We start from the raw sequence: 24,214 nt of genomic DNA on the forward strand, positions 1-24,214 counted from the left end.
TTGATGCTTTCAAAATTATCTTTGACTTTTGAGAATTTGGTTATAAAGTGTCTCAGTGAAGATCTCTTTAATCCAGTTGGAGGTTCTTTGGACTTCATGGATCTGGATGTTCATTCATGTCTTCAGATTTGGGACATTTTCTGTCATTATTTCTTTAAGCTGTCTTCCCCTTTTTCTTTCTCTGCTTCATCTGGAAATCTCATATGTATTTATTGGTTTGTTCGATGGTATCTCATAACTCCCATAGGCTGTCTTCACTCTTTTTCATTTGTTTGTCTTTTTCTTCCTCTAACTGGGTAATTTCAAATGACCCATCTTTGAGCTCACTAATTTTTTCTTTTACTTCAAGTCTACTATTAAAGCTTTCTATGGAATTTTTCAGTTCAGACACTGTGTTATTCAGTTCTAGAATTTCTGGTTTTTTTCTTTCTTTCTTTTTTTTGAGGTTTCCTTGTTGAACTTCTCATATTGTTTGTGTATTGTTTTCCTGATTTTGTTGTCTATCTGTATTCTCTTTTAACTCATTGAACTTCTTTTAAGATGATTATTTGATTATTTTGAAATCTTCTTTTTCTTTTTTTTTGAAACGGAGTCTTGCTCTGTCACTCAGGTTGAAGGGGAGTGGCATGACCTTGGCTCTCTGTGACCTCTGCCTCCCGCGTTCAAGCAATTCTCCTGACTCAGCCTCCTGAGTAGCTGGGATTACAGGCGCATGCCATGATACCTGGCTAATTTTTGTATTTTTAGTAGAGATGAGGTTTCACCATGTTAGTCAAGCTGGTCTCAAACTCCTGACCTCAAGTGATCCACCCACCTTGGCCTCCCAAAGTGCTGGGATTAGAGATGTGAGACACTGCACCTGGCCTTGAATTCTTTATCAGTCAATTCATAGATGTCCATTTCTTTATGACTGGTTACTGGTGCTTCATTTTGTTCCTCTGGTGATGTCATGTTTCCCTGATTATTGGTGATCCCTGCAGCCTTGCATGAGTGTCTGCACATTTTACAAAGCAGCACTTGGCTGGGCATGGTGGCTCACGTGTGTAATCCCAGCACTTTCAGAGGCCAAGGCAGGTGGATTGCTTGAGCTCAGGAGTTCCAGACCAACTTGGGCAACTTGAAGAAACCTTGTCTCTACAAAAAATACAAACATTAGCCAGGCCTGGTAGCACTTGCCTGTGGTCCCAACTACTCAGGAGGCTGAGGCAGTAGGGCTGGCTGAGGCAGCAGGATTGCTTGAGCCTGGGAGATCAAGGCTGCAGTGAGCTGTGATCACTCCACTACACTTCAGCCTGGGCAACAGAGCGAGACCCTGTCTCAGAAAAAGGAACCAAAAAAAAAAAAAAAGAAGTAGGCACCTGCAGTCTTCACAGACTGGCTTTGGCAGGAAAAGCCTTTTAGCAGTCAGCCTGTCCAGAAATTCTGGAGGGCTGTCTGGCAGGTGGGCTTGCTGCTGGAGTTTTCAGGTAGGCTATCCTGAAACTTGGGTCCATTAGGACAGGCCTACGGCTTGAGTTTGCTGGGGTGGATCTGAATCCTGGTGTGCGTGGGGACCAGCCTAGTGCCAGGGTCCACTCAGGTAAGCCTGTCAACTGGGCATGCAGGGCAGGCCTAAAGCCTGCATTCACAGGGGCCAGCGTGAATCCTAGGTCCATAAAGCTCAACCTGGTACTGCAGTGGGCCTTGAGCCTGAGTCCTAAGGGACTAGCCTGGTGCTAGAATGAGCCTGGTACCTGGATTCAAGGAAGCAGGCTTGGTGCTTGGGATCATGAAGGTAGGTCTGAAGACTGGGAATGCAGGGGCAGGCCTGGAGTCTGAGACAACTAGGGATGATCCTGGAGCCCAGATACACCAGGGTGAGTCTGGAGGCCAAGTCTGCTGGGGTGGGCTTGGAACCTGAGTCCATGGATGGTGGGCCTGGGTCCTGGGTCCACTGCAGCGTGCAGCCATGGAGACTAGTATATGTACATATATATTAGGTAGGTCTACATAAACTATCAATCAAGTCAAAGGGCATAATGACATTTTTATACATGGTGTATTCATAATTTCCTATTACTGTTGTAATAAATTACCACAAACTTAGTGGCTTTAAATGACACAAATTTATTCTCTTACAGTTCTGATCAGAGATCAGAAATCTCAAATTAAGATGTTGGCTTCAGGGGAGAAGCTTTTCCATCTTCTTGAAGCTGCCTGCATTCCCCGGTTTGTGGCCCTCTTCCTCCATCTTCAAAGTGCATCACTCCAAACTCTGGTTGACTCCATTGTCGTGTCTCCTTTTACTTACTTTGGCCCTCCTGCCTTCCTCTTATAAGGACCCTTGTGATTAAACTGGGCCCACCCAAATAGTCTGGGATAATCCCCCATCTCAAAATCCAAAATTTAATAACATCTGCAAAGATCCTTTTACCATGTATAGTAACATATTCACAGGTCCTAGTAATTAGGATGTGTACATCTTTGGTGGGCCATGATTTAGCCTACTACACGTAGTCTCAAAATTTGCTTCCCATTAAACCTTTCTTCAGAAGCTACAGGAATACATGCTCCATATAAAACAAGAGAGTAAACTGATGTTAGCATAAAGTTAGAAAATATGACCTCAGAATCAGGCAAAGCCATGAAAACACTTCCGAATTCAGTCAGGTATCTTTACCATTAAGAGTTTTGTGAGCAGAAAAATAAAAAAACATGGCAGTATTTCATCAAGTTTAAAAAGCTTAAGCAGAAAAACATATGAAGAGGCAAAGAAAGGCAAAGTTCAGTCAGGTACTGTAGCAGTGAGGGTGGGGATTAAAGAAGGCTGTGAGTGGAAAGGAGATAATGTATAAATGGGAGCCAAGGGCCTGGACTAGAAGACCATTTCCTTGTTAGAGTCACCAACACAGTAGCTATGAATTGGGCTCAATGTGTCATAGTGTCACAACAAGAATCCTGTCAGCATTCTTGCTTATATCTTGTGACATTATGTAACCTTAATCAGGTGAGAGAGTAGCCCCTAAAACTGTGGTATCGGATAGCTTCACAAAGGAAGAGAGATGTGCACTATGCTTTCAGGTAAGTGGGGCCAGTAAATGTGTGCACATGCACATACTAGTGTGGGAAGATGGCAGAAGGAGGAAGGAGGATTAGCACCTGCTATGGCACAAAAAGAACTGTGCATTTAGGGTACTGAAAATAGCTCTATTGGGCTAGCAACAAAGTGGGAGTGGAGGATGGTTGGTAAGAAAATAAAACACCATAAACAAAGGTAAACAATGTAACAGAGATTATGTACCTAGGTTAGAAATTTTGCTCTACCTTACCACACAAATATCTTAAAACTCATTAAAGCCTCAATTAATTCATTCATAAAATGTGAGTATAACAGTACCTACCACGTGCATTTGTTTTGAGAATAAAATGAAAATAATGTTGAGCGCTCCTAGTAGTCAAAGAGCAACAAAGGGTAAAACTACCCCAAAGTAACATTTCTTCAAAACATAATCTGTTCTCCATTCCCTGTGTTTTTTAGACTGTTTTTTCTTCCTTTATTTTTTGGTCTCAGATTGAGACTCTTAGATCAGTGCTGTCTAACAGAACTTTCTGTGATGATGGAAACGTTCTAAATCTGCACTGTCTACCATGCAGTCACTAGCCACATGTAGCTACTGAGCAACTGAAATGTGGCTAAAGTAACTAAGGAACTGAATTTTTAAAAATAACATTTATTGAGATATAATTAATACCATAAAATTTACCCTTTTAAAGTATACAATCTGGTGGGTTTTAGTATATTCACGAAGTTGTGCCATGATCACTAAGAACTACCTAAATTCCATTAAAATTTTCATAACCTCAGAATGAAACCCCATACCTATTAGTAGTCACTGCCCACACTCTCCTCCTCCCAGTCCCTGGTAACTACTAATCTAGCATCTATATCAACAGATTTACCTACTGAGGCCATTTCTTAAAAATGAAATCATACAATATGTGGTCTTTTGTGTCTGGCTCCTTTTACTCAGCATAATGTTTTTGAAGTTAATGTATGTTGCACCGTGTATCTGTACTTTATTTCTTTTTGGGGGGAAAGGAAGTCTTTATTCACAGATGATATGATCATCTATGTAGACTATCCAATGCAATATACATCATTCTACTAGAATAAGTGAGTCTAGCAAAGTTGCAGGACACAAGAGTAATACACAAAAAGTAAATTACATTTCTATATACTAACAACAATCAGAAATTCAAATGAAAAACAGATTTACCACAGCATAAAATATGAAATATTTAAGAATGTGACAAAAGATGTACAAGACTTGTACTTTTAAAACTACAAAACACTGCTGAGAGAAATTAAACAATACCCAAATAATAGAGATATACCTTGTTCATATATTGGATGATGCAATAATTTAAGCTATCAATTCTTCCCAAAGTGATCTTTTTTTCCTCTTTCCAACTTTTATTTTAGGTTCAGGGGACACATATTACATGGGTAAATTGCATGTCACAGGGGTTTGGTGTATAGATAATTTTGTCACCCAGGTAATCAGCATAGCATCCTATAGTTTTTCGATCCTAATGCTCCACCCTCAAGTAGGCCCCAGTGTCTATTGTTCCCTTCTTTGTGTCCATGTGGACTCAATGTTTATCTCTTACTTGTAGGTAAGAACATGCGCTATTTGGTTTTCTGTTCCTGTGTTACTTCACTCAGAATAATGGCCTCCAGCTCCATCTATGTTGCTGCAAAGGATATAATCTTGTTCTTTTTTATGGCTGCATACATAGTATTCCACGGTATAAATGTACCACATTTTCTTTATCCAGTCCACCATTGACAGGCATCTAGGTTGATTACATGCCTTTGCTATTATGAATAGTGCTGTGATGAACATACACATGCATGTGTCTTTATCTTAATTTATTTTATAAATAATTTTATAAATAATATTCCATTGTGTGCAACTACCACATTTTGTTTATCCATTCATCCACTGATGGACACTGGGGTTGTTTCCACCTTTCGGCTATTATGAAATGCTGCTATGAATGTTCATGTGTAAGTTTCTGTGTAAATATACATTTTTAATTCTCTTGGGCACATACCTAGGAATGGAATTGCTGGGCTATATGGAAACTCTGTATTTAACTTTTTGAGGAACTGCCAGTGTGTTTTCCATGGTGGCTGCAACATTCTACATTCCCACCAATGTATGAGAGATCCAATTTATCCACATCCTTGCCAACCCTTGTTATTGTCTTTTTGATTCTAGCCATCCTAGTGTACGTGAAGTGGTATCTCATTTGGTCTTGATTTGCACTTCCATAATGACTCGACATTGAGCACCTTTTTGTGTATTTATTGGTCATTGATAAATTTTTTGGAGAAATGTCTGTTCAGTGAGTTTTAAATTTTAATTTTAATTAACTTGAAATAGCCACATCTGGCTAGTGGCTGCAATATAAACCAGACGCAGGATGTGGCGTATGGCCCCTTCACTTTGCCCAAGGCTGGGTGGGACTAGCTAGGTGACTGATTAGGAAGCTCTCAAAAATTACTGTTGATGTTGAAAACAATTCATGCTCACTGCGCACCTGCAAGGCTCCAAGGACTTCATACTCAGTATCTTATTTAATCTTCATAACAATACTATCAGTTAAAGTCTACTGTCTCCATTTTACAAACAACGAAACAGTTTTAGATAGATCAAGTAAGCCACTCATTAGTAATTTCACTCACTATAAAATTCTCCATTCCATTTCAACCTTAAGAGACTTCTTTTCTCCATCTGATTTAATCAGAGCATTGGTCTTACAGATCTCAACTAGGGAAACCAGGTATTACTCAGAATTCCACTACTATGTTCGGCATATACTATACAATTCTAAGTCTACTAACCTATTTCAAAAGAACATTATGAGAACTAAATGGTTTTGAAGCAGCAAGATATTAGCACTAAAAGAAAATATGAACTTCTGACTTTGTGCATTATAGGCCATAAATTTTATCTTTTCTAATGTGTTCAGCCACTTCTTCCCCTTGTTTGAACTGGTTCAACTATATACTGAACATCTACTATGTACCAGACACTACTCTAGGTTGCAGAGATACAACAACGACTATGACAGCCAAGAATCCTGACCTAATGAAGCTCAAAATATGTATTAAACATATGGTTTTAAAAGTACACAAGCTCCAATAGGTTTATGTCACATGGAGGCCTTGTTGTAGTATCTATTTCACAATGAACCTTATCCAATACTGCAGCATAAGTACCCTTAAATAATATTCTCTGCCTACTAAAAAATTTGAATCTATACATTATAGCCTTTAAAATGGCTCAAAATCTACACATTTGGCAGAACTTTTCTACAGCAGTTGCTACTCTGGAAGTAGCACCCAGCTCCTAAGCATGGCCAGCTGCCAAGGAACCCAGGGAAATTATTAAAGCTTACCTCTAGCTCTTGGGGCTGCCCCAGACTCCTACGCACATGAGGGGAGGACAACACAGCAAGAGTCACCAGAGCATTTCTCTTGCCTAATGCATGGCATGATTTCCCAAACTTTCATCATCACCTACCACTGACCCCTATTTCAGGTAGATAAAACAGAAATGAGGAGGTTGTTCAGATGATTCATGTGGGTGGCTACTGCGCTAGCTGGGACAGTAACACTACTCTCTTTTAAAGAGTTCACATTTTATTCACTGCTATAAATAACAATTTAATTTTTAAAATACTGCATTTCCAACACTATACTGCAGAAGACCGTAAAGCTCAAATTTTCCAGTAGATAGGTTGCTTTTGGCGACAGACCTAAGTAACCACACTTTGAGGGATGGCCTTTGCCTGACCCCTCTTATTGTTCCTCACCTCTAGGATGAGTAAGCAGGGCAAAAGGTATGAAGTAAGTTGATTGGGAAAGCCTAAATTAAATGTCTAACTCAATAATTTCCAGTCTCCAGCTCACTATTTCCTGTATCTTCCCCGGCATCCACTACTAAAGTATTCAACCCAGATGTACTGAAAGCAATCAGGAACCAAACAAACTCACCAGTAATATAGCTCAGCATCATTTGGCGAAGTCATATTTTCCGACCTAAAACATCAGTTACATAAGGGAAAATACAACCATGGAGTCACAACTGCAAAAACACCACTTTTGCCTGACCTTGCTACCAGAGCCAGGAGACTATAAGAAGGCCTTTCTTTCAAAGGCTATTATACTTCCCTCAGTGATATGCGTAAAGAGAAACATTCAAGTGCATCAATAAGAACAATGGTAAAATTCAGTTGTATTTTATACGAATTTGACCACCAATCACCTTAATGGCTGAGAGCAGGTACAAAGGAGAATCAAGAGTACAATATGACATTCCAACTACAAAGAGAAATAGCCATCCTTGGATGGATGTGGGAAGGCTAACTTTTAAAACTGTCCCAGTAAACAGTCTAAGATTGCCCAAAGTATTCAATATCTATGTGCTCACTAACATCCTGGTGAAATACCAGTGACTACAGCACTCTAGGACAAGGGTAACAATTTTCCAGAAGGGATGGCACTATTTCAATGGCTTAGAACAGTGGTCCCCAACCTTTTTGGCACCAGGGACTGGTTTTGTGGAAGACAATTTCTCCATGGACGACGGGGACCAGGGGTGGGGGTGGGAGGGTTCGGGATGAGACTGTTCCATCTCCGATCATCAGGCATTAGATATTCCTAAGGAACACGCAACCCAGTTCCCGCGCATGCGCAGTTCACAATAGGGTTTGTGCTATGAGAATCTAATGTCGCTACTAATCTTACAGGAGGCAGAGCTCAGGCGGTAATGCTGGCTGGCCTGCTGCTCACCTCCTGTTGTGTGGCCTGGTTTCTAACAGGTCATGAACCGTTACTGGTCAGAGGCCCAAGGGTTGGGGACCCCTGGCTTAGAACACACCAAGCACTTTGGGAGGCTGAGGGAGGCAGATCACCTGAGGTCAGGAGTTCAAGACCAGCCTGGCCAACACGGCGAAACCCCAACTCTACTAAAAAATACAAAAATTAGAAAAATTAGCCAGGCGCGGTGGAGGGTGCCTGTAATCCTACCTACTTGGGAGGCTGAGGCAGGGAGAATTGCTTGAACCTGGGAGATGGAGGTTGCAGTGAGCTGAGACTGTACTACTGCACTCCAGCCTGGGTGACAGAACAAGACTCTGTCTCAAAAACAAACAAACAAACAAACAAAAAAAAAAAAAAAAAAAAAACCCATACCAAACAGCTCACATGAATCCCTAAACTTAGGAGTCACAAGGTGGGTTTTCTCTTGAGGAAGTAAAAAGGCAGTAAGAATTGGGAAAAATGAAGATTATAATACATGATTAAGTTAGATTACACCAGAGTACAGAAAAACCAAGGACACCAGCACAAAATCAGTGAGAAAAGGTCACAGAATTGTTAAACAGGCTACCACCATTACCTAACAGAAAAGGAAAGGGCAGAGTAGTATGTTATTTTCATTTACAAGTCTCTAGTTACCGAATTAATAATTTGATATCAGAGAGAAGAATGGACCTGTAGAAGTAGGACGGTCAGGTGTAAAGGCAAACACAAGTGTTTACCTAAAGATTTTAGCAGTTCGCAGTTCAGAATTAAAGGAAAGAAAACAGCATGAAGGCTTCATCTTGAGTAGGGATTGGCAAGCTTTTTGTGTAAAAAGCCGGATAAACAGTTGAGGCTGTATGGACCATTTGGTCTCTGTCACAGCTAATCAACTCTGCCCCATAGCATAAAAGCAACCACAGATGATACTTAAATAAATGACGGCGGCTGTGTTCCAAATAACTATTTACAAAAACAGGCAGTAGGATGATTTGGCCCATGGACCATAGTTTACTGACCCCTGATCTAGAGTTCTAAGACAGTGGTTCTCAATCTTGAGTGTGCCTCAGAATTCCCTCGGAGGGCTTGTTACAACAGAAATAGTTGTGCTCCAACCCCAGGGCTTCTAATTCTGTAGGGCCAGGGCAGGGCCTGAGAATCTGCATTTCTAACAAGTTTCCAGATGCTGCTACTGGTCAGAAGATCCACACTTTGAAAACCACTGATCTAAACCTCACTGACTAAACAGGATGTTCAGTATCAGATGGAACATTCTGTTCCATCTGATTGGCTACAAACATTTTTCACTTGTAGTAAGTACCAAACATCAAAGCTCCAACAAAATTAAGCAATTTAAAAAGAAGCTGGGGGAAAAAAATACTCAGGAGTCTTTCTTTACTTTGACTTCAGTGTAAATTTATCATTGCCCCACCAGTAAAATAAACATAACTCATTCCCAAATCTCTTTATTCAATATTTTCACCTAACATGTTCTAAGCCCTATAAGGAGTTGAGAAGTATTAATGTTTATAAATCAAACAAGAAAATAAAATCAGTTTTAAAGGCAAATGTAAATGATTCTTAGAAAATCAAAGTCAACAAAGCCCATGTTCTTGCTTTTTATTTTTCCTTTTTTGAGACGGAGTCTCGCTTTATTGCCCAGGCTGCAGTACAGTGGCACGATCTCAGCTCACTGCAAACTCTGCCTCCCAGGTTCAAGCTATTCTCCTGCCTCAGCCTCCCAAGTAGCTGGGATTACAGGCACACGCCACCATGCCTGGCTAATTTTTTGACATTTTTAGTAGAGATGAGGTTTCACCATTTTGCCTGGGCTGGTCTCGAACTCCTGGCCTCAAGTGATCCACCCGCTCTGGCCTCCCAAAGTGCAGGGATTACAGGTGTGAGCCACCGCGCCCGGCCAAAGTACAAGTCCATTAGAAGTGTTTTAGTTTGGGCCAGGCATGGTGGTTCATGCCTGTAATCCCAGCAGTTTGGGAGGCCGAGGCAAGCAGATCACCTGAGGTTAGAAGCTTGAGATCAGCCTGGCCAACATGGCAAAACCCCGTCAGTAATAAAAATACAAGAATAAGCCGGATGTGGTGGTGCATGTGTGTAGTCCCAGCTACTCGAGAGGTTGAGGCAGGAGAATCGCTTTAATCCAGGAAGTAGAGGTTGCAGTGAGCAGAGATCGCACCATTGCACTCCAGCCTGGGCGACAGAGTCAGACTCTGTCTCAAAAAAAAAAAAAAAAAAAAAAAAAAAAAGTGTTTTATTTCAATAAAATTGAAACAATAATATATGTAAGGTAGTTTAAGACTTAAGAATTATGTAATTTTATGTGCATGAGAATCTCATGAGGTAGATAATATAGCCATTACTATCCTTCTTTTACAAGATGAAGAAACTGAAGAAAAATCAACTGGTGATATCACGCAAATTATTTAAAAATTTTCCTTAAAATCCCTTTTTCCTAGTAACTCTTAAATTGCATTTTTCAAATCCAACTTACACATATCTTTTTAGGACCATGTTTATGAATGTGTCTTTATCGGGGAAAATATTGTTCTAGTAAGATCTTCAAGTCCATATTCATTCATATTTGTGGGCCTAATTCTGAAGCCACCCAGGCAAGTCTAACTAAGAAGCCTGAACTTTAATCAGATGCCAGTTTAAAGCCCATTCTACCATTAGAGCAAGTGGGTCATAGATTATGGAAGTGTGATGATCCAGCAGTATAACAGAAATACTCAGCAGTGGGAGAAATATTAATGTAGATAATCCAAAAAGTAGAGCAGCAAGCTTAGAATGCTCCCTCTCCAGATACCCACACTCCTTCTGCAATGATAATGAGTATTTTCATTTGAATACACACTTACACAGATTCACTTTCACATCCATAAGAGCAAAATGTTTTCTTTTTTTTTTTTTAAAGCATTGCCTATAATGTATGGTTGGTAAAGGTTTTTTCTGTCTTTAGCATGCTTTTAAAAATGTTATGTATGCTGATTATGTGAAATACATTCTCACTGTAACCTGTGATTTTAATATTCTAGTAACGGTTCTCTTAAATTTATATGAAATGTAATTAAAGAAAGTCCTCAGTGAAAACAGCTTCTTGCTTGTTTTACAAGTATCTAATTATTCCACAGCTGACAAAATTTAAAAAAAATTTATTAAAAAGATAGTCTCAAATTTAATGCCACACTATACTGCTAACAAAAAGCCAGTTAAGAAGATATTAAGCCTATGATGAGGACCAGCAGAGATTCTATGTAAGTAAAGACTGATGATTCTGCTTTTGAACTAATAACTCAGATGGATGTCAGCAAAAATTTCTAACCTAAATAATGCAATATAAATAATACTGTCCAAGGATTTCTGAAATCAACCTAAGCAGTATTTCCATAGAAGTGATCTAAACAGACCAACCACTCAATTTCAACATGATCATTCTTATACCTGACAATGTAATAAGAATTAGTAGATGAAATGCTGTTCTGTGGATTTAGGTTATTTAGATTCAGTGCCCAATCATGTCAGAGACTACAACTTCAGAATCTTTCCACCTCATTTTGCTCACTGTTAAGATGTAGAAATTGCTGTTGTAATAAAATTTGGGGAAGTTACATAAAGGAACACTTTAATACTCATAAATCCTATATATGGGTGTTTCTGAAATATATATTCTGGGATTTTCCTTTTTTCAGTCTTGAAATTTCACACGATGAACAATTAATTAATCTGTCAATTGTCTAAACGCAAACATAAGAAGTGTGATAAAAAATTCCTTCTTTTAACATAATCTTGGGAGTTTTTCACAACACTACAGAATTATAATCTAGAACAGACTTGGAAACAAATTATGAAAATCTATAACTCAATACTGTCTTTTCTATGTACATAAGAGGCAATGACAGTTTTGTTGTTTTTTCTTGTTTTTGTTTTTACTTTTTTAAATTATACTTTAAGTTCTGGGATACATGTGCAGAACAGACAGGTTTGTTACATAGGTATACATGTGCCATGGTGGTTTGCTGCACCCATCAACCCGTCATCTACATTAGGTATTTCTCCTAATGCTATCCCTCCCCTTGCCCCCCACCCCCCAACAGGCCCCAGTGTGTGATATTCCCTTCCCTGTGCCCATATGTTCTCATGGACGGAGCTGGAAACCATCATTCTCAGCAAACGAACACAGGAACAGAAAACCAAACACTGCATGTTCTCACTCATAAGTGGGAGTTGAACAATGAGAGCAATGACAGTTTTAAAAGAATTTTTTTAAGACAGCGTCTTGCTCTGCTGCCTCGGTTGGAGTGCAGTGAAGTGATTACAGCTCACTGGACAGTTTGTTTGTTTGTTTGTTTTCTGTTTTTGTTTTTGTTTTTTGAGACGAGTTTTGCTCTTGTTGCCCCAGCTGGAGTGCAGTGGTGCAACCTTGGCTCACTGCAACCTCCACCTCCCGGGTTCAAGCAATTCTCCTGCCTCAGCCTCCCAAGTAGCTGGGATTACAGGCATGCACCACCACGCCCAGCTAATATTTGTATTTTTAGTAGAGTCAGGGTTTCACCATGTTAGTCAGGCTGATCTCAAACTCCTGACCTCAAGTGATCCACCTGCCTCAGCCTTCCAACGTGCTGGGATTACAGGCATGAGCCACTGCACTGGGCCTGGATGGTTTTTAAAAAGACACAAAACACTCTTCAACATATTTCTTAGGCTGGGTGCAGTGGTTCACACCTGTAATCGCAGCACTTTGGGAGGTTGGGGCCGGAGGACTGCCTGAGGCCAGGAGTTTGAGACCAGCTTGGGCAACATAGTGAGATCCTCTCTCCCTCCCTCTCTCGCAAGTAATTTATATATATATATATATATATATATATATATATATATATATATATATAAAAATATATAATTTATGAAAGTCATACTTTTAAAAAGTTATATATATAACTTTATTAAAATTTCTTTAATTTTTCCCTACTTGTATTCCTCTACTCCTTTTTATAAATGAGGAAACAGGCCTACAAAGATAACATGAGTTACCCAAGGACAAGACTGGCAAATCATTCAAGCCTCACCTCCTCTGTAAAGATTTCCCCAACTTCCTTCTCCTACTAGGTGGTCACACAGTCTCTGGATTTCTCAGTTAATGTACTCACTCATTCAACAACTGCTGACCAAATATTTTACTATGTGTCTGTCAGCTACCAAGTTATGCAGAGGATATGTGCATGAGTGTGTGAATAAGTCATTTGAGCTCCTTGAGGCCAGAGAACTCAAGTGTTTGGTGAATAATAATGACAATGGCAATTAAAATAATAACAACCTTTAGACATTTCACATAGATCATGCTATTCAATCCTCACAACAACCTTACAAGGTATATACCATTAACCACATTTTACAGCTAAAGAAACTGAGGGTCAGAGAGGCTAACTAACTTGCCCAGGGCCTCACAGCTAGAAATGAATGCAAAAATGAACAATGAATAAAAGTTAGCACCACTAACAATTTTACACACATGGTAGAAAAGAATGTTCATTTCACCATATTATTTATGTAATAGAGCCTGTGTTTAGCACTGAGAATGTGCACATTTGGAAATTGTTGAAACTTACGTACATAACTGCCAAAAGTAATTTGAGTATCTGAGACATTCTAGAAATAAAAAATACTTATGCTGCACTTTACAATCCACTAATCCATGCAAATGGTTTGTGAAGCAGCTATCATTCCTTTTATAAATAAGAAGAAAAGAGCCACACTGTGCCCAAAGGTTACCAGATCAGAAGAGGGCTGCCTAACAAGCCACGGAGCAACGGCAATCCATATGTTTAGGGGAAATCACATACCAAGGGTAAGAAAAAAGGCCGAGAATCAATGATGTTTTCTAAAAACACAAATTAGAGTCTATGAAATAGCAGTAGTATAATGGTAATCTGCACACCATGGAAGGACTATAGAGAGACCTCTGTAACTGAATGAATATTATCATCCTTTAATTTAAGAAAACATTAAAATCTGCATGTAGGTGAATGGTAATACAGTGTACTTCTATCTTAGATTTAAATATACCAAAATACTCTAACTTCAGAGTTAAAAGCCTGAAATACAGACTGAACATAGTATATTTTGGATATTATTAAACTGCATGAGAGACAGAACAATCCTCATTCTTACCTGCAAATAATTCAAATACTCAAAACAATGATTACAAAGCAAAAAGGGAAAAAAAAGTATATTAAAAGAAATCACAAAGACTGGGGGGGAAAACAATGTACAACAGCCCAGTAATAAATAGAATACAAGAAGCTGAAGTGAAATAGCATGCACTTAGGTACCAAAAAACTGGCTTACATACAATGAAGCAATCATTTCTTATTGTGAATGGATGTGGGCAACCAAAAATAGCCAATAAACAAATTTAGTTAGGAGGTGACAGGAGGAGGAATGTGAAAGAGAAGGACAGTACTACACTCATCCAGCGTGGACAAAAACTCTTGAGGCTAGAAATAATTCAGTTTCCTATCGTAGAAAGACACAAGACAATAGCAGTGGTTTGACACATACCAAGAACTTAGAGTAAATGTAAAGTATCTAAAATTTACTTTGTCACTTCATGAAAGGCTTCCATTTAATTGACAGTCAAGCACAAGCTCAGGAATGAAAAGGACATAATCTTAGGAAAACCAAATGATTTTACCTAAAAGCCAGCCATCAGAAATCTGCAAAACACAGTTACAGTGAAAAAGAAATTTTCGTTTTTACCCTAAATATGTTGGTTCTGAGACAGATTTACAGAGAGATAGGATAAAATTACTAGTATTCACAGAAAAGAAGCCAGACCTAGCTTTTCAGACACATCATGAATCGAATATTAAACAAAATATTCATTTTGATAAGTGCTTTAAATTTTCTCTCCGTTATAGCCACGCGTGTTCTTAGTCCTCAGAGAATATTGGCATTTTACATTATTGATCCTCCCCTCACTTTTAAACTTCTGTGCAGTCCATTATCCTGATTCTTCTAACTCTATGAGTTATACTCCAAACCACACGCCCTAGAGCAGTCAATCCCCAAGAATTCGTTCACTCAGTTTTACTTCCACACAGATGACTCCCAAATCTTCACTGCCATTCCATACCTCTCACCCAAATTCCAGTTCAGCATTTCCAGCAATGTACAATTACAAATGGCCTGCACTCAATCCAAAGCCAAAGTAACAATCCATATGACAGAATACTGGGCAGCAGTTAAAGAGGAGATAGAGACAGACAGATACATTAACGGATATGACAAGATCATCAAGTATATACTATTATTAATGAAAAATCAATATTTCAGCATACTATACAAATATGATCTCACTTTTAAACAAAAAGCTTCCAGAAAGATGTAGAAGACACTGAACAATGGTTACCTCTAGAGAATGGGGATATGGATGATAGGAGAATTGAGACAGACTCACTGCTTATCTTTGTATCACCTATATTTTAAATTTTACAGCCGGGTACAGTGGCTTACGCCTGTAATCCCAGCACTTTGGGAGACCAAGGCAGGTGGATCACCTGACGTCAGGAGTTAGAGGCCAGCCTGGTGAAACCCCGTCTCTACTAAAAATACAAAAATTAGGCCGGGCACAGTGGCTCACGCCTGTAATCTCAGCACTTTGGGAGGCCGAGGCGGGCGGATCACGAGGTCAGGAGATCGAGACCATCCTGGCTTACATGGTAAAATCCCGTCTCTACTAAAAATACAAAAAACAAAACAAAACAAAACAAAAACATTAGCTGGGCGTCGTGGCGGGCGCCTGTGGTGCCAACTATTCAGGAGGCTGAGGCAGGAGAATGGCATGAACCCAGGAGGCGGAGCTTGCAGTGAGTCAAGACTGCGCCACTGCACTCCAGCCTGGGCAACAGAGCAAGATTCTGTCAAAAATAAAATAAAAAAATTAGCTGGGCACGGTGGTACACACTTGTAGTCCCAGCTTGTTGGGAGGCTGAGGCAAGAGAATCGCTTGAACCCGGGAGGAGGAGGTTGTAGTGAGCTGAGATCGTGCCACTGCACTCCAGCCTGGAAGACAGAGCGAGACTCCATCTCAAAAAAAATAAAATAAAATAAAATAAAATTTACTATGTGCATCATTACTTTTATAATTTACTGTATAAAAACTAATTAATACAGAAAAGTAACACAAAATTGTTAAATCTAAATGTTGGAAATACATATTAACTTCAAAACAAACTAGCTTCGGAAATGAAATTTTCCCAGGGTAAAATTCAGATACTCTATACTGACTCGGGCTCTACAACCAATACCATAGTGGCTCCAGGACAGAAAGAAAGGAGAGCAAGTTCTGTAGCATCTTAAATCCTATAGCATAAATCCAGAGCCATATTTGGTGGTTCTAGAATCTTCACTGTCATTTGCAACTAAAAAATAAAACCAAAAAATGTGAGAACAGCACACCCCATCAGCTTGTTGGCTGGGGTCAGGTACCTGCTCTGCAATAGTTAACTCAGTCTCTTGATTATTGAAGGTGTACAGTGCTGGCAAACAGCTAGAAGCTCACAGACTCAGCAGCTGCAGCTCACTACATGGTTTTCAGAATTAGAGAGAACAACTTCCGTATTTTTATCACAGGATACAGGAATAACTATCCTTTGGAAACCACTCCACCCCACTCCCAACAAACATCTACCTCTGAAACCTTATTACTTCTAGTCTGGCAAGTTAGGAGTAATTAATCAACTATCCTGTCTGCTGGGGCAGGGGAAATGAAAGAAAAAATCTGGAGAATAAAAGGAGTAGAGAAAGTTCCAAAACAAATTATATTTTGGACAGATGGCCAAGAGTCTATATTTTCATTGCTAAACAATACACAGATTTACCAGTTAGTTTGGTAACAAATGCTGATGTTTTATTAAAGAGAAAAACAAAAATAAAAAAGAAACAGACGAAAGAATAAATAGTATATGGAACCTCTACTGAAGAGGTAAGAAATTTAACCAGAAAGTCAAACAAATAAAATTTGCAGTATAGAAACTCTGAAAATGAAGACATGTGTCTTTAAGAAAATCCAACGCAGTATTTTCACAACTTGAATTAGCAGCCGAATGCAGCACGAAATGAATAGACTTTAAAACCACGGAACCGTGTTGGAATCCATGTAATCTTGGGTGAATTACTGATCACCCCCTCTGAATCTCAGTGTTCTTTGTAAAATGGGTTCGATTAAATGAAATAATACATCCAAAATGCCTAACATTAGAGGGATAAATGTCAATTCCCTTTACAAAGTAAGCTTTAAGTTATAAAAGCTTTTTAAACAACCTTATGTCAAAGTTCCTTTAAATGTAGTCAGTACTCCTACCACATTTAAAATGTGAAAATGTTTACAAAAACGTAATAATTCAAGAATAATCTCAAGAAGCAAGGTATACCTGCTTCTTTAATGTATTGAGTAGAACTACAGCTGGAGACAGAAGAATTTTCAGCTTAAAGAAAATATCCAGGAACACAATTTAGGGACATTTGAGACATAGTTCATCAGGTGAAACTGTTGCAGATACAAGGAAAAAATGGAGGGAGCTGAACTGCTTATGTCAAGTACATAGAAGCGTGTTACGGTCATAAAAATTAAGGGAGTCCACAGGAAGTATTTATGAAGACAACTTCAAACAACATGCCCTAAAGCAATCTGTAAAAAGCAGACATGAAGAGACTCGAGAAGGTTGTATACATGCAGAAAAGCAACGGAGTAGCTCTGTTCTCCCTCCAAATGGTCCTAGGATCAAACTCCGTCATCAGGAATCAATATTGCTTCCCTACTCCCATTGAGGCCTGCTATCTGTAGGATCCACATCCTGAGTTCAAAAGGTTTTTCCTCTGTAGAGGTACAGCTTAACTCCCACGGCTTGCATTCTTTCTGGGCTACCAACAATTTAGCTGCTGATTACTTCTTTTACCTTGTTACTTGGCTGTCACTGTGATCATGCAGTTCTTTCACGATCACTGGTATTTTTGGAATATCTACTCATTTCTGGAAAATTCTTGGTTCCTTCAGGCAAACACTTGATCTTTTCCTAACATTAAAAACTAGTTTACCTACAAAGTCTAGTTAAAATTTCCAGGAAACATTTTTTCAACACAATGCGACATTCTCCCTATGGTACTAGAAACCTAAATCATTGCGTGAATCAATACATGTGAAAGTCATAGTAATTAGTACAAATTAGTAAAGCTGAATTTTTCTGTATGCTGAATTATATACTTTACATATTATTAATCCAGTATTTACATAAAGACTGCATTAACTCAATTCTCCAGCTAATAGCATTACTGGAATCACAAGTATGTAATTTAAAGCATACAAGCAACTTAACCATACTCTTTTAATAGAGTGTATGTACAAACACAATCCATACTAAACTGATAAATTTCTTAATATTAAATCAAGCCATTATAGTGGAAAACCATCATCAACTGTTATTGAAGCAATCCTTGTTCTGTGTTGTTCCAAACATCAGACAATCGCCACGTTAGCATTAGATGAGTGTCATAAATCAATGTGGATCTTAAAAGGCCAAAGAAATCAAAGCCAAACACAAGCTAAAACTAAATTCTTACACAATAAGGCTGAGAAACACAAGTGCATAGAAGATAAAATCCATGTTTTAGCCATTTAGCTTCATTCGATACCTTCCAAAAAGAGTTTATTCCACTTTGTAAGAATTGCAAGCCTCTGAAAAGCCAATCCCAAAATATTACATACATAATCTAAGTTTTAAGCCAATGACTCCCCATCAGAGCTGCACATTAGAATCACACAGAGAGCTTTAAAAAATATCAGTGACCAGGACCCACTCCCAGAAACTCGGATTTCACTGCTTTGACACAGGGCTCTGGCATTGATCTTTCTTAAAAGCTCCCCTGATGATTCTAATATGCAGCCAGGTGGAGAACCACTACTTTAATGCAGGTTCTTGGGACAATAATTGCTCTGAGGTTGATAAACATGCTTTTTTGCCTTTTAATGAGATTTTATTAAAACTACTCAATTCATTCCACAGCTAATGAAAGGCTGTTACATTGCAAGCACTGTGTTAATGGGGAAAGATGTGTAAGAAACATTCCCTGCCCTCAAGAAGCTCCTTATTAGTGAACTAGAGAGATCCATAAATAAGTAACTGTAATTAAATATAAGTGCTCTCGAGGTGTAAGCAAATACAGCATGCCTCACACAGTTGCATGTCATCCTTAAGCAAGGGTCATGCTGCATCATTCCAATTTTAGTGTATGTCCTATCAGAGCAGGAAAGTCAGAAGCTACAGGTTACTAAATAATACGGCAAAGGTACCAACACAAGGTAAAAATGGTGTGTATTTTGTTATTCTCTTTCATAGACACTGCTGTACCAAGAAAGTAGGCATTTTTCTATGTTTTAATTTGGATGAATTGTCTTAAATTTCCTTCATGTAGTATTACCGGTTGTACACTTACTTATACTTGTAAAAGATACAGTAAATGATCATGACATAAAAATTAGTCATTAACCTTATTTGCATAACGCCTTTCCTTTCCAGTAATTGCTACATTTGCTAAGACAAGAAGTTTTGGGACTACGATAAGGTCGTATTATTGGAGATTTGTTTCAGTCATTTGAAAGAGAGTTACGTAGAAAATGTTATAGAACCAACAAGCATTCAAAGGAGTTTCTGCAAGATTTTCAAAAATGAGAAACACAGGGAAAAGAGTTTTAATTTTTAAAAAGGGAAACGACATCCTTCCAATATTTGTAACAAATTGGGCACATGTTCCCTCAAAGACAGCTTTAACAAGGGTAAAGGCTGCAGCCACTGGAAAGAAAACATATTCCAAATAATGATCTTATATTTCAAAACCTCATTAACTCTAGAAGTTGTCTTTCTCAACCAACGGGAAAAAAAAGCACACTGAAGGGTCTAAATTAGACGAGAACTTTCATTTATGCCATCAATTAAGGCCAAGTACACAGAGGTAAGTGAGTAGGTGGTTGCGTAGGTAGAGGAGTGAGTGGGAGGTCAATTAGTCTTGAAAAGTGAAATCTATTTTAAAGTACCTTAGTAAAAATTTAAACCTATTACGATCTAGTGGTGAAAAACAACTTGTGATACTAATTTGGTGAAAAAGAAAACAAAATTCCATAGAACTTGAATAGAAATCAATAAAAAGGTTTTCAGTACATGCGAACATCTTCAAGGGCTTTCTGTTCAAATTCAGAGGTGAACAAATTCTAAGTTAAAAATGTATGCTGTCAAGGTCCCTGCAAGAAAATCTCAAGCTAATTTCAATTTCCAGATCAATATATACTAAGACAATTTACTGGAGAAACCTTCAACCTTTACTCAGGTTGAGGAACACTATTATTACATTATTTAACAATAAGGCTAGCTTGAATTCATTATTTCACGTAATGGCATTTTATAATTGGCACTGACCAAGTCAGATTTGAATTGGTTTCAAATATGAATGAGATTTCACAGTTCATAGTAGTTAAGGTAGCCACAGAGTACCTATCACCTCAAAATTAGCTTGCTGCCCCTCTTTATGCAGCTCTGAAACAGCCAGAAAAGATGAATTTTCTTCTCCCAGGGGTGTTTCCTGAAAATATTCTATCAATTACAAATCAGCGGAATACTGACTGTGTTAATGTGATTCTGACCATTTCTTTTTGATATCCAAAGAGATCACATCATCGCCCTTCCAGACCTTAAGGAATCAGAACTGGTTACCAAAACTGATTCAGTGATGGCTATTTTCCATCTTCACAATATAATTAACATTTTAATCTCACATTTTCCAATTATGACTTTGTTAGTTCATTTACATCAGCTATAACTAAGATGCAACAAACGTAATTCACCCACACATACGGTCATTTGGAGGCTCTTGGGAAACACCTAATTTATCTTCACTGGGTGCTGCTAAGAATGAGGAAACCAAGGAGATTTTTGATACATTTTTCTCTCTAGAACTGTGCTATTCACATGTGGCTACTAGGCACCTGAAACGTGGCTGGTCCGACTGGGAAACTGAATTTTGAATTTTATTTAATTTTAATTAATTAAAATTTAAATTTAGAAAAACGTACTTGATTCAGTTATTGGAAAACTTTTATGTATATTGGGTATGTATATTGGGTAACTTGGGTATGTGAATCTACTTTTGTAAATGCACATTTTATGAAACCTAAATACAGATTAAGTATTTCTGATTTTTATCAGAAATGTAGCTTAGTGTCAGAATTGAGATGTGCTGTTAGTGTAAAATACACATTGGGATTTCAAAGACTTAGCATAAAAGATGTAAAATACTTCACTAATATTTTTTCATACTGATTACATGTTTAAGTGTTAAGTTTGGATCTACAGGGTTAAATAAAATATTTTAGTAAAATTAATTGCACCTGTATATTTTTATTAAATGTGGCTACTAGAAAATTTTAAATTACAAATGTGGCTCATAATATATCTTTTGGACAGTGCTGTTCTAGAACACTTCACAACCACTTTAACAGGACACATTTGGATACTTTCCTTTTAACAGTCTGGCTGGTCATGTAACAATAGGGCAAGGAGTAACATGTCCTCATATCAATTGGGTCTGAGTAAAGTGTGTAGCAAGCTCTACCCACAATTTCACCATGTGAGGCAACACTGTAATACCTCAATATGGAAAGAAAAGGAAACAAATTAGCACTCAAATTGAAATCGTGTACTGCAGACAACTTAAAAGAGATAGGGCCAACTGCTCTAAGGTCTTGGTTTCATTTCCCAACTGTGGACCTTAAAATAGACAATAAAGCACCGCTTCCAAAAAAAAAAAAAAAAAAAAAAAAAAAAAGAGGTAAGATATTTCAATGGTAGCTCTAGCGATCCTTATTAAGCAAAAATTTGCTCTTAAATCTTATCTCCTCAACTTCTAAAGCCACAGAATACACGCCGTGTTAGGAAATCAACTTCAGATTGCCAGCATTTCCTTCACAAGCAAATTAGCAGGATTGTGCACTTGGAATACTGTTTGACAAGAATGAAAAGGAAACTATTCAAAATAGATTTAAGGAATGGACAATTAGATGAGGAACTGCAGATTTAATTCTCAATCAGCACTGTGATTAATCTGATTCCCTGCTTTTCCCCAGCGTAATTATACAACACAGATGAAAGGATGAGCATTTGGACTGTCAGTTCTATATTCTAGACCAGCCCGGTGACTCAAAGCAGACGGCTCTACCACGCTAACCACCATCCCAACAACAGTCGAGGGGAGCCTCGAGCACTGATTGAACAGTCATTGCATAACGAAGCATTAAAAATTCGAATGCCCCCAACTCTTTCCACGTTCATGTACACCAGGAGGGAATGTGCTGAAACTGAACGCACCCGGTCTTAAATGATCCCCTCCAATCCGGGCATGGGGTGTACACAAAGGCATCTGTCTAATATCCCGCACAATAGACACACACCCCACAATTAAAACCCTGGACTCACTCTCTCTCTCTTACCACACAAGCAAAGGAAATGCAAGCTGCTCTTTTCAAAAATGGTCTATGGCACATGCAAGGTAACAAAAACCCCAACTGAAGCAACTATAAAATCGGCTGTGCCACGTCCCTGTGCAACCGTCAGATAAAATGCAGGCAGCCGGCCCCACGCCTTACGGGGTGGCCAGCCTCGGCTCGGTGGCCTCAATGGACCGCTGAGAACCCCCAGGCCCCCGCCTGGCAGGAGCTCCAGGTACACGTCTATAAATACTCCAAGATGAGAAGGACGAGAGGGGAAGAGGGGAAGAGGGGAAGGAGAGAGGGCAGGGGGCAGGCCCGGAGCGGGTGCGGGAAGACCGGGGCATCACTGAAATGCATTTTTCCACACTCCCGCTCCCTCGCGTGGAGACTCACTTTCCGATCACCTCGCACAGCTCGTACACATCCTCGAACAGCACGTCGTCGTCGGCCATGGTCCGGAGGGGATAGCGGCCGCAGCGTGGAGGGCTTCGAAAACGGGGGTGGGGGCGCCCAAGAGCTCAGTGCCCAGCCCCGGGATCGCCTCCTCCCCTCAGGACCCGCGAGCCCTCGGTGCCGAGGACGCTCGAGTGGTGCCGCGAGGCCCAGAGACTGCGGCGCCTTCCTCTGCAGGCGACCGCCCCGGCGCGGGCGGCGGGGCCGGGGCGTGGGAGCGAGGGCGGCCCGGGCCCGGCGCCGCCCGCCCGCCCGCTGCTCCTCGCGCTGCTCGGGCCGCGCTGCCCGGCGTGCGGATCCTCGGGGACCGCGCGGCGTCGCGCTCTCCGCTAGTCAGCCCGCGCGGGCCGCGAGGCCGCGACCGCTCCCTCTGTCCGAGGCCGGCTCCGTCGCGTCGCGGAGCAGCTCGGGCTATAGAGGGGGCCGCGGCAGGACCATGGAGGGAGGATCGCCGCGGAGGGAGGTGGCGGCGGCGGATCGGCGCTGGGGACCAGGAGGCGGTGGCAGAGACGCTCCCTCCTACTTCTCCTCCTCCCGCAGCCGCCACCGCCCGCCCGGGAGTGGGAGGGGGCTTCGCGGGACTGGCGCTCTGTGCGGGCGGGAGCCGCGGCCGCCGCCTTCTGCTCCGCCCCTCCGCCTCAGCAGCCGACCGGCTAGCCAGCCCCGCGCACCCGCCTCGCGCAGACACGCCCTCCTCCCCCGTCGGCGGCGCGGCTTCCAGAACCACAGACTCCGCCCACTCTAGCCCGTCGGGAGGCGGTGGCCCAGGGTAAGGGGAGCGGGCTGAGCGGCGCATGCGCGCGGCGCGGGCCGCGTCACGGCAAACGGGCGGGCACCGGGATTCTAGAGGGCGCGGGGGGTTGAGCGGGGCGCGCCGGCTGCAGCTGCCGAGGCGGGGCTGGTTGGGGTCGTCGCCTCCGCGCCTAGCGGCGACCAAGCCGCGAAAGGGGCTGGAGACAAAAGGTCCACGGCTGTACGCTCGTTGTCCCGCAAGAGGCTCGAAACTCTGGCCGCTCCCCTTTCCTTCTTTTGTAATCGCAGGGAGCCTTTCCCAGCTTTTTGCTGGGAAAAGAGGCAGGGATAGGGTGCTAATGAATGAGAAAGCTAAAAGAGAGGTGGAGAGAGGTTGTCACTGAATCCGTGCTTGGCAGCGGATGCTTTTAGTGCTACCCTGTCATTCCTTAATGAAGATGAGGGCTGGGGGCAAGGGGAGGTCGTCCGAGAAAAGGACTAAACAAAAACTGCCTAGGAAGGTGTGCGACAGCAAACGGTCATCTATAGAGACAGCTTCTCCCACGTTCTGCCCCAAACTCAACAAATACCTATCCAGCGCCTACCCTCACTAGAGACCAACCTAGAGA

General features: G+C 40.6%; 1 protein-coding gene and 1 pseudogene across 25 annotated transcripts in view; both read right to left on the reverse strand.

Annotated features, from left to right (window-relative positions):
• CASK (calcium/calmodulin dependent serine protein kinase) overlaps positions 1-23,350 on the reverse strand; it is a 413,308-nt gene extending 389,958 nt beyond the window's left edge. For all 25 annotated transcript variants that reach the window (XM_005593339.5, XM_074030323.1, XM_005593338.5 and 22 more), the window contains exon 1: positions 22,794-23,350. In XM_005593339.5, the coding sequence (XP_005593396.1) occupies positions 22,794-22,852 (59 nt within the window). In that variant the 5' untranslated portion in view covers positions 22,853-23,350. The remainder of the gene's footprint in view (positions 1-22,793) is intronic.
• On the reverse strand, positions 19,078-19,173 carry LOC123571468 (U6 spliceosomal RNA; annotated as a pseudogene).
• Positions 23,351-24,214: the final 864 nt, after the last annotated feature.

This window comes from Macaca fascicularis, chromosome X (genome assembly GCF_037993035.2).
Source record: "Macaca fascicularis isolate 582-1 chromosome X, T2T-MFA8v1.1".
Taxonomy (NCBI): domain Eukaryota; kingdom Metazoa; phylum Chordata; class Mammalia; order Primates; family Cercopithecidae; genus Macaca; species Macaca fascicularis.